Below are 12,500 nucleotides of genomic sequence, written 5' to 3'. Positions count from 1 at the left end.
GGGCCAACGGCGGACAGAAAACTCGATTGCGCCGAAGAAAGTTTGGCGCATTTTTTTACTTTTTTTGTACTGTAAATAGTTTGTCATCTCCCTAAAATAAGTATTTTGTCTTTATTGTCATTAATCCAATTGTATGTCATATTTGTATTGCGGGTAATTTGTCCCTACAGAAGAAAAATAGAAAGTTATTTTACACCTTCAACATTATAACACCAAATTAATTTTTATTGTTTGTTTGTATAGTGTTTTTACGTTGCATGGAACCAGTGGTTATTCAGCAACGAGACCAACGGCTTTACGTGACTTCCGAACCACGTCGAGAGTGAATTTCTATCACCAGAAATACTCATCTCTGACCCCTCAGTGGAACGCCCGAGAACTGAACTCGCGGCCACCGAGGTGGCAGGCCAAGACCGAACCGATCAGGCCACTGAGGTGCTCTCCAAATTTATACTGCACTGGGTATTTCATATTGCCGAAAGATTTTAAAAAATAAAATAAAAAACGTATTTTGGGAGAGGACTTTTCAAATGGAATATTATCATTCCAGGATTTAATATTTTTGCGTGTTTTAAACTGCAGAGCATTTCTCCTGTTGCAAACAAATAACAAGCAAATAAAAAAATAAATAGAATAAAAAAACTGTTTAGTAAAAGAGTATTATCATTCCAGGTTTTTTAAAAAAAATTTTGGGAGGGGACTTCATACCGTCCATAATTATAATTTCTAAACTCGCCTAAAATGGAAATAAACTGGAGAACAACTTTTGTAAAAGGCTTTGAATTTTTATGGAGACAATATAAAAAGGATATCGCTCGGTAACAATGTTTTTCTAGCGTAGTATTACCATCAAAATTCTATCTCGTAAATCCTATATTATACTGCAGGTAATTTGTCTCATGGGGAGAGAGAGAAAAAAAAAACGTCATCCGACCTCCAGCTTTCTCGAAGGCGCGTGTTATAATCTACGGTCAAATAGAGCTTTGTTTCACCAACGAAAATTCAAATGAATACGCTACATTTTATCAGAAATAATTGTTCTGTACTGTTTAAAATGGATATTATTTATTTTACACATTTTTATTCTAATAAAGAAATCATAAATATCCTATCCTAAAATTCCTGTATCTGTAAATCAACGCGAAACGCCTCTTTCAGACCTTTGTTTAGGCTTTTCCATAGGGCTTTCCTACCCCACCCCCGCAACAACATCACAGTAGTTTGTAGGCTTTCCCCCCGAGTAAGCGAAAACAGTATAGCATCTGTTCCCTCAGGAGATCACATTGAGAGCATTTCAGACACGAAATACTACCATCTAAACATCAGTGACGTCGTGTTCGACATTTAGTTGGTATTTCCGACCGCATGTCATATCGAAACGTCAGTCAGACCGGGCTCGTTCATATGGATTTCTACTAAGACCCACATCGGAATTCAGAAACAGATAATTGCATTTTATTGTTGTTCGTTCGTATGACTTGGGAGCCGTTTGCTTGGAGATTTTCTGCCTACTCGGGGAGTAGGCCTTCAAACTACTTTGTTGTTGTTGTTCTTGTCGGGGGTTAGGAAAGCATAAAAAGGTCTGAAAAAGGTGTTTTTCGCGTTGAGTTGAATATACTTATGAACCCACTGCATACTTGTAGCAACAGAACTCTGTGCAAATGGACGATTGGCAAATTCTGAACCTTGACTTGTTGTTACACCACCTCATTGGGAATAGTAAGAAAATGCTTGTAAGATTGCAGTCATGAGAATTTAACATCCTTTTGCGTTTCAGATATATGAGTCAAGTGAATGAGAAAATTCTCTCGTGAAAATTTGTACCCATCTGTTGTAATTATGCGTCCCAAAGGAAGCGGTGATAAAATTCAGTCATGAGAATTCATCTCTCTTCTATGTTTTAGTAGTAAGTGAAGTGAATGAGAAAGTTCAGCCTCTGGGTATTTCATCATCATCATCTCTTTTTTGCCCTTTAGGATGCACCGCACGTGGTGCACTGCAGGCAGTACTAAAGGGGGTCTGCAGTGCCCCTTTGTCTCCTAGCTGCACTCACTTTTTAGTCTTTTACTCTCTATCCATTGCTATTTCCTTACGTCAGTCTTGCTGTTCAACCTCTCTAACTATTATTTATTGCAACACTTTCTTCCATCTTACTTTCTACCCTCTCCTAACAATTGCTTCAAAGTACAACTGAGAGATTTTCCTCCTGTTACACCTATCTACCCTTTTACTGTCAGTATCCATTCCAGCGCTGAATGGTCTCATAGGTCCCAGCGCTTGGCCTTTGGCCTCAATTCCATAATCAATTCAATTCAGTCACCCCCAACCCCCTTGTCACTATCGTAAGCTTTGAATGGACGAAGTGGCCTAGTGCTTGGCCTTGCAGCCTGGATATCATGGAAGCCAAATTTTAATTCTCTCTCCCATTCTCTTTCCAGCCAGGGAGTGTCCGGGAGAGAGACCGAACTGGAAAGACGGCCCTCCACTACTGCGCCGAGAACCAGACGCTCTCTTGCATTGACCAGGTAAGTGTTTTTCCAGGTTCCTGAATCTTGTCCACAAAAGGATTGGCTCTCGTCTCGTCGGCCTTTGGCGTTGAACCTTGATGAAGGTTCACAGTGGAATTAGCTTGGCGCTCTCTCTCTCTGTCAGCAGCTTTATATATATATATATATATATATATATATATATATATATATATAATATATATATATATATATTTAGAAACTAGGTACTACGTCGTATCTCTAAGTAATTGGGGATACAATCCACAAATGATGTAAAATCCTTCTATAGTTTTATGATATATATATATATATATATATATATATATATATATATATATATATATATATATATATATATTATTTCTTTTACAGCAACTTATAGGAAGTTCTTTTTTGAGTTTTTTATTCATTATTTTCGCGCACTTTTTATCTTTGCTTTTTATGATTTCCTAATATATATTATAATCTCTCTCTCTCTCTCTCTCTCTCTCTCTCTCTCTCTCTCTCTCTCTCTCTCTCTCTCTCTCTCTCTCTTCTCTGCATTAAAACGAAGGTCGTATATGATTACGAGAAACTGAATGAAATTGTTGTTGTAGATATTTTTATATTGATGACTCCATTCATTCTTTATCTGTTATGTCTCAGCATGAAGTTGAAGATAATGAAAAAAAATATAAAAATAAAAGTATAATTCAAATTATATCTTAATTAAGGAAGTTACTTTATTGAATAATATCATCAGGTAAATTGGTGGAGAACGTGTTAGAGTATGAGTAATTGGGTTAAAGCACTGGTTCGTTAAACTTTCTAATGCCCACGCCCCCTCTAAGAGTTGGCCTTCCCTCCTTCCCCCTCCACCCTTTGCATCTACGAGTAAAATTCCCGCACAGATTTAAAGGAAAATGAAGAGAGAGAGAGAGAGAGAGAGAGAGAGAGAGAGAATTCTGGTAGAGCTATTCACCAAATATGTTTTTTCCTACGCTGAAAAATAACCAGAGAGAGAGAGAGAGAGAGAGAGAGAGAGAGAGAGAGAGAGAGAGAGGTGGGCAATGTTTTGAAGGGAATTATTGTCGTCAGTTCGAAGTTGAAAGGATACCCGATTATGGGATACCGCAGAACGAGCGATATCGATTCCTCCTTTGTAGTCGTGACCTTGATGGTGTCGTGTGGGGTGGGTTTGTTCTTTGTGCCTCAGACACCGTCGATATTCTCCCCCTTCTTCCATTTTTTATTATGGCTGGAATCCGTTGAAGTGATCTGGCAAATACGTTTGTTTTTTTCGCCACTTTTTTGAAAATTGAAAATTTGTCTAAAATTGATTTTTTCATTTTCCTCTAGTAGCCACTAAAAAAATAGAAAATCTATCGACGGAACTACTAAAATTGATTTTTTTGTATTGTCCCAAAGTCCCTAATTTTTGTTTTCATATATCTTGTGTCCTCTAATAGCCAGTTAAGAAAAAAATAGAAAATCTGTCGACATTATTACGAAAATATTTTTTTTCCAATTTTAAACCCCCCAATTTTTTTTTCATATATCCTGTGTCGTCTAATAGCCACCTTTAAAAAAAATATAGAAAATCTGTTGACAGAACTACGAAAATTAATTTTTTACTTTTATCAAAACCCACCAATTTTTGTTTTCATATATCTTGTGTCCTCTAATTATTTGCCAAATCTTGTTAGAATATTAACTAACGCCGTTGTTTGTGTGAAAGTATTTAGTCTTCCAAATAGTTTAGGAAGTGTTTATGGTTAATTATTCCTGCTTGCGGCATTTTAGATATTACTGAAGAAGAAGGTTAGATTTTATGAGAAACTGTCAAGCGTGCGAATGTAATTTTGTATTAGCCTGCTCTTATTTTTGTTAATAAAGTGTTTCGTAAGAGATACAGTTTCCTTAAACTGTTGAATGTGTTATCGCTACTAAAGTATTTATATGTCGTATATTATATATATATATATATATATATATATATATATATATATATATATATATATATATATATATATAGTATATTGATAAGACGACAGACAGATCACTTCAGTAACGATAACACATTCATCAGTCTAAAGAAACTGTATTTATGGCGATGCACTTTATTAACAAAAATAAGAGCAGGTCATTCAATTATATATATAATATATATATATATATATAATATATATATATATATATATATATAATATATATATATATATATATATATATATATATATATATATATATATCATCTGAAACCTTTCGTGTCAAATTGCAATGTACGTACGCATGTGCGCACGTATGTTCGTATGTATGTATGTGTGTATACCATGTTTTTGTTCCTCGTGCCATTATGGAATCCATAATCAATACGGCGTGAGAGACCATAACATACGCCAAGAAGTCGACGGACGATCGTAACAAAAGTACGTGAATAATGAACACATCTTGAAGGACGGAGTTCTACGTCGTACCTCTCTTGCTCCTCCTCCCTCTGCCGCCTCCCCCTTCCCCTCACTTATTCATGGCCTCCCTCTCACTTACGTAAGCCTCACGCCTCATACTCTTTGCATTCCCGGAATCTGGTTGTCCTCAGGAAGGCGTTATTTGCCTCGGATTAGGCGTGCGGGCGTTTTTCGACGAGGTAATTAACTCTTGGATGGCCTACTGTTACAACGTAGGATTCTGCTGGTGTTCTCTAGCTTGTCGTGGGTGATGTGCTTTTGTCGAAACTTGTCGACGTCATTACCATGTATCATATTGTATATATTTTAATAATAATAAAATTCAGAGCACTTCAAACTCTACGGTTATATCACGCCATGTTTAACTTCTGCGTGCTTATACCAAAGTAATAATGATAATATTATATTAAAATAATAATTAATATACTAACAACCTCAAACTCTACGATTATATCACGCCATGTTTAACTTCTGCGTGCTTATACCAGAATAATAATAATAATAATAATACAATACTGACAACCTGAAACTCTACAGATATGTCACATATTTTTATGTAATAATAATATATCATTATATATATAAATAATAATAACAATGATAATATGGTGACAACCTTAAACTCTACGGATGTATCATGTCATGTTTAACTTCTACGTGCCTACACCAACATCATAATTAAAGTAATAAAATATAATATAATGTTGACGACATTAAATTCTACGGTTATATTACGCCGTGTTTGACTTCTGCGTGCTTGTACCAGAATAATGATAATAATAGTAAATATACCAGAATGCTAATAAGAGCCAAGCAATGATTTTAATTAAACAGTTGTTGTTGTTCCTTTAATTACCACACTTGACAGAACAGAGAAATGAAGAGGAAATATAATTCGTCTGAACCGTTTTATCAGAATGGTGTCCCTCTATCTTTACCGCAGAGTCATCGCCTGACTTCAATTACTGTGATCATATTCATTAGGAAAACGTTTTTTCCTCTTAATTTAGCTTTTAGAAGCAACGTTGCTATCAGCGTAGGGAAGACGTTTTCCGCATGTTATCATCTGGGGAAGAATATTTATTATTTCGCGAGATGTTCTCTGTGCGTGTCTGCACTAACTAGCTCTGTTGTAAGGTCACACACATTTGCATGTGCAATATTATATATATATATATATATATATATATTATATATATATATATATATATATATATAGATATATACATATATGTATGTATGACTAGTAAGAATGTTCTGTTACAACAGAATTCCATCCAATAAAAGGAGCTCATAAAAACGCTAAAATATAGAAAGTAAGTTCTATATTTCAGAGAATGCTATCTCCCTCTTCAATCTCTGAAGTATTAGTACTTACTTTCTATAGTTTGGCGTTTATATGGGCTCCTTTTCTTATATGTATGTATATATGTATATATATATATATATATATATATATAATATATATATATATATATATATATATAATCATATATTACCGTGATTCATATACATACATCTAGCTACAAATGTCCTTTAATATCTAATTCGTTCTACCTCGTAATTGATATATTTTCTTATATGTTTAACCGAAGGGGAATTTTTTGTCGATAAGAGATTTGTCGGCTCCCGGCCGTGAACCATCGAAACCAAATAAATCCAGGATGGCAGTGAAGCTTAAACTCACCCCGCCACCGCAAGAGGCTACAAGTTTATGCCGCCTCACACCTACAAATACCTGTCGCTCTCAGGTATTCGTTGTTTAGAGAATGCATCAACCCTCCTCGTCCTCGGTAACGTTGTAGTGCTTTTGACAGCCGCAGCCATTATATAAGTCATATCACATTACCGTGATTCATATCGACAAAAAGTTCCCCTTCGGTTAAACATATATGAAAATCTATTAATCCGAGGTAGAGCGAATTAAAATTTATAATAATTATATTATATTTATATATATATATATATATATATATATAGATATGGTATATGATATGTATGTATGTATGTATGTATGTATGTAGTGTATGTATGTATGTATATAATGTTTGTATGTGTATATATGTGAAACAATCTGTCAGTTTGCTTTGCAAAATAGCTTTCAAGGAACTAAATGCCTATCATTAGGGAAACATGAAAACGGAGCTAAGAGCATAATGAATGATGATGCATTTTCATTAATTGTATCTTTGAACTATATCAGAAAATCAAAACAGCTTGTGCATGAGGCTTTGAAAGTAGTACTATGGCCTCTCTCTGCAACCTGTTAAGTGTGCAATATAGTTTTCTTGTTGCAGTTTTTTGCTTTTCTAAATGTAGTGTAAATCTGTTCTTAGACTTACAAGGGATCTATGAAAATGAGTGAGTGATGTAGTTCAACAGGGAAAGATTTCATTCACAGCGTAACTATAGCAGATTCACATCAACCGTGCATTTGATGTCTAGACTAGTCCCTTACGACGCTCCTGATTGGCTGTTGATAAGCCAGTCACAGGGCTGGAAACTCTCACAGTCTCTCTCGAGAGTTCACATAGGCAGGATGTATGTTTCACCTCGCCACTTGAATTGTCCTAATCGGCAGACAGCGCCAACTACTACCTTCAACTAGAGGTTTTGAATATGGGTACACTTTTGATCTGAAGTATCAATAGATATGATGTTATGAACGTCACATTCTTTAAATATTTTGTCGTTCTAAAGAATGATGAAGTCTTCGTATTTGGATTCAAACAACCTCGGGGTCGTCATTTAGACAAACTTACTTAAACAAAGGTAATTATGGTTCTGTTGGGTCGCAATCCAAAGGCTCCACTCCAGACCTCGTTTTAAAGAACAGGAGGGTGTGGAGGGGGAGTTGGATGGGGAAGAGGGGTGGGATTGGGTGGGGGTTGATATGCATAAGTTGTTTGCCCTCATCCGGATTGTCTCCAGATTCCTGCCTCGAAAGGAGAAGGGTTTTTGTTGAAAAACGAAGTCAAAGTTGCGCGAAAGATAAACGTTACCCAAAGGGTTTAGTTTGTGAGGTCGTACGAGATAGGTCCCCTTTCCTAACGTTAATATTCATTGTGATTGAACGGAAGACCTTCTCCTCACAACTGTCGCTATGTCGATTTGTACTGCTGCTTTCCACCTTGCTGCTGCGTAGTTGGTAATCCTGCAATGTACAGATTTAACATTTCTTTTATTTCGTCTGGCTCCTGTACACCGTAATTGCTCGTCCTTTGCATCTCATGCAGGCCACCGTAGGAATTATTTAAGTTCCTTTACAACGTCCCTTCAGCCCCTTGCTGCAACTACTTTCGTTCCTTTTAACTGTACCTCCATTCATATTATCTTTCTGCCATCTTACTTTCTTGAACCCTCTCCTAATACTTGATCCATAGTGCAGCTGCTTTGAGGTTTTCCTCCTGTTACACCTTTCAAACTTGTACTGTCAGTTTCCGTTTCAGCGCTGAAAGACCTCATTGGTCCCAGTGCTTGACCTTTGGCCTAGACTCTATATTAAATTCATTTCTTCCTTTGTTTATTTATAATGATTCTTGGCACATCGTTTCCTTAGAAGTGGAAATAACGCTTGATAATGGCGTATGATCCTATAATATTTTTTTACCTTTATATCTTTCATTTTATGTTTATAATCATGATAATGTTGTCCTCAATGATCGACTCCTCCTTCCTCGTCCCGTCCGCAGCGCCCCACTCTCTCTCTCTCTCTCTCACGTTAACCTGATTAATTAAGTCCAGCAAAGTCCTTGACATTTCCAGCGGCTCCTATGATGAATCACCCCTGGCACGAATTGTCTTCGCGTCTCCCCGAGCGAAATGGAATGTGATCCGAATACGTTTCACGACTTGATGTTTCGTCAGATAAGTTTCTTAGAATAACGAAAATCGTTTTATGTCTCGCCTCTCTCTCATCTCTCATCCCCATCTGTCCTCTCTCCCGTCTCTCAGATCTCGTCTCTCTCTCTCTCTCTCTCGTCTCTCTCTCTCTCTCTCTATTTTCGTCCCCAGTGGGGCCATTAGACTGATGAAAAGTATGTTAACCTACTTCGCCATTTCTCGATCAAGTTACGAATTCCGATTTTAACAGGAATTTCCATTTCCTCTTGTCTTTTAGTTTATAAATTTGAACGATTTCAATACTCATCTAATTTTGTCTAGTCAATTTTAACAGGAATATTCCATTTCCTTCTGTCTTTTAGTATATCTGATTTAAGTAGTAATCTAATTTTGTCAATTCAATTTTGAACAATATCTTCTAGATCCCATTAATGGCAGACGAATAGCTTTTAATTACCAGGCGGTAGATTCTACTTATGTACGAAAGTAATGAGTATTAAGGGGTAGCCTTTCCCCTCTCCCCCAGTCAGTTTTTAATAAATATCATCTAAATACCAATAATAACAAATGAATAGCTATTGAATACCGGACAGTAGATTCTGCATTATATGAAAGCAAGGAGGGTTAAGGTGTAGCCCTTCCCACCCACCCCCCATAACATATGAAACCGAGATGTATCTTTCTCTCAATATCTTTTGTCGTATACTTCGTTTCTTCATGTGTCAGTTCTTGCCATGCAACTGAATGAATTGTGATAATAGAAAATCGGTTTTGTCGTTTTCATCAAGAATTAGAAGGTATAAAAACAGAATATATTAAACGAGTAAACAGGCATTGACAAATTCACTGAAAATGTTCTACTAAGTCATAGACGTCAATTAACGATGATAATATAACAACAATTAATTGCTGTCTCTTCGGGTGAATGAAAGGATGGATTGTTCTTCATGTTGCTTACTCATGTAGTTCGATTTTATTTATTTATTCATTTTTGTAAGGCAATTCCTCTCTTTCGTCGAAGTCATTCCTCTCACCAGCTAGGAACTCGGAATAGTGCCGGTATTGGAAAACTTAAGGTAGTGACTGTGAGCTGGTTACAGTGAGGTTATTGCCATATGTATGTGTATTATATATATATATATATATATATATATATATATATATATATATATATATATATATAATATACATCGAGCTACAATGTCCTTCAATATCTAATTCGCTCTACCTCGGAATTAATATATTTTCATATATGTTTAACTGAAGGGGAATTTTTTTACACGATAATAGATTTGCTTGGTCCCAGGCGCGAACCCAAGAAGCCATACAAATCCAGGACGTTAGTGGAAGCTTTTATCTACCCCACCACCGCGACATCATTTGTTGTATAATGACGGTTGCAATAACTTCAATTATAATTTGCTACCGGTGTTTTGATAACGTATTTGCTCTTCGCTTCCCTTTGTCCAGTCGTATCATTATATTGTGTACAGCAGCCTTATTGAGAATTGACAAGATTTATTGGCAGTAATATCTATATCATATATAAACGTCATCTTCTTTCCTATCTTCAAGTCATGGAAGTTGTAAGTCATTCTATCGTTGCCTGATTGTATTGGATGATAGATGTAGGTACAGTAATGAAATTCGTGACAATTCATTAAAAGATGAATCATTTGATATGGGAGCATTTGAGAATATTGAGAATATCCCTTATATTTTCTTGAAACGCTCATAATCGAATTTCCATACCCTTGTCTTTCTTCGGTGTACTGTAGGCATTACTTAAGGTTCTTTGCAGCGTCCCTTTGGCCACTAGCTGCAACTACTCTCATTCATTTTACTGTAACTCTGTTCATATTCTCTCTAAGTCCATCTTACTGTCCACCCTATCCTAACAGTTGTTTCATAGTGCAACTGCTTTGAGGTTTTCCTTTCTGTTACGCCTTTCAAACCTTTTACTGTCAATTTCCCATTTCAGCGCTGAATGGCCTTAGTTGCCCCAGTGCTTGGCATAATGCCAAAAAATCTATATAGATCAAAATTAGTTTTATTTTCGTCTTCTTTCGTTGTGGGATGTCCCAGTAAACACGCCATGAGTGCTTCAGTGGCGTGAACGGTTGAGTCTTGGCCTGCCACCTCGGTGGCCGCGATTTCGATTCTCGGGCATTCCATTGAGGTGTTAGAGATGTATGTATTTCTGGTGGTAGAACTTCACTCTCGACGTGGTTCAAAGTCACGTAAAGCTGTTGGCGCCGTTGCTGAATAACCACTGGTTCCTTGCAACGTTAAAAAAACACCATACAAACAAGTAAACACGCCATTGTTACCGAACTCTTTCAGCCAGTTAGCCACAATTTGTGTGTGTGTGTTTTTTTGTTTTTGTTTTTGGGGCGAGAGCAAAAAAATAGAAAACATGGACACTCGCATGCTTTTCCTACACGCATGCTTGCTCGATTATAAATCGACGCTGAATTTGGAAGTAATCCCGTGATCAGACGTACCTGAACCAGGTTAGCTTTCCACGGTACGACAACCCGATTGGAAACCTGGAATTGAAAGTAATTGGGTAATCAGTTCCCCCTAGCTGGAAATAAATGAAGTCACGTAATTATGTGTAAGGGGTTGTGTTGATTCTCACTTACTTCCACACTTCCACACCAAGTTGATTTTTTTATAAGTAAATACTTGTTTACTCATCTCCTTCTTTCAGACGAACATTTGTGTGTGTGTATATATATATATATATATATATATATATAGATATATATATATATAATACTATATATATATATATATATATATATATATATATATATATATATATATATATATATATATATATATATATATATACACACTACATATAATATATATATATATATATATATTTTATATATATATATATATATATATATATATATATATATATATATATAAACATATATATTTTTATATATTGGTTTTTATATATATATCTATATATACATATACATATAATTTATATATATATATATACATATATATATATATATATATATATATATATATATATATATATATATATCTATATATATATATATATATATATATTATATATATATATATATATATATATATATATATATATGGTAAATGTAATTTACCAGAAAGTCTCTCTCTCTCTCTCTCTCTCTCTCTCTCTCTCTCTCTCTCTCTCTCTCTCTCGTCTCTCTCTTCCTCTGCTCTCTCTCGCTCTCTCTCTCTCTCTACCTCTCTCGCCTCTCTCTCTCGTAGTTATCGAATAGTCATTATTAAAAGCATTATTGGTGTTCGATGTTAGATACCTGTGTACAAATGGCAATGTTCTGTTTGTACTCAAGATGAATTATGGATGTGATTAAATTTCACAAATTCATGACAAATGGAGAACTCGGTTTGCATATCCTCATGAATATATGACGTATTGCTAATGAAACGATAAGGTATTCGTGCGGACACAGTAATAAATATTCATTGGGAGTTCGTAAATGACGGTTGATTTGTATTAAAGTGGTCTGGTATTTATTGTGAAAAATGATAAATGAAAGCATCCTAGTAAAGAGAAATCTGTTGTAGATTTTTTTTTTTAGTTGAAAGCACATAGGAATCAGAATATGTTTTCTCTCTCTCTCTCTCTGAAGAGTTCAAAAGAAAGCTAGACAAAATCATAAGAAAACTGTGA

General features: G+C 35.4%; 1 protein-coding gene across 1 annotated transcript in view; it reads left to right on the top strand.

The window, feature by feature from the left end:
• The window catches only part of LOC135215402 (protein phosphatase 1 regulatory subunit 12A-like), a 166,495-nt gene that overhangs the window by 34,557 nt on the left and 119,438 nt on the right, over window positions 1-12,500 (top strand). Inside the window, exon 2 of the mRNA XM_064250004.1 lies at window positions 2,439-2,525. Within this exon, the coding sequence (XP_064106074.1) occupies window positions 2,439-2,525 (87 nt within the window). The remainder of the gene's footprint in view (window positions 1-2,438; window positions 2,526-12,500) is intronic.

This window comes from Macrobrachium nipponense, chromosome 5 (assembly GCF_015104395.2).
Source record: "Macrobrachium nipponense isolate FS-2020 chromosome 5, ASM1510439v2, whole genome shotgun sequence".
Classification (NCBI taxonomy): domain Eukaryota; kingdom Metazoa; phylum Arthropoda; class Malacostraca; order Decapoda; family Palaemonidae; genus Macrobrachium; species Macrobrachium nipponense.
The sequence above is the reverse complement of the archived record's forward strand: the minus strand, read 5'-3'. Positions and strand labels throughout refer to the sequence as shown.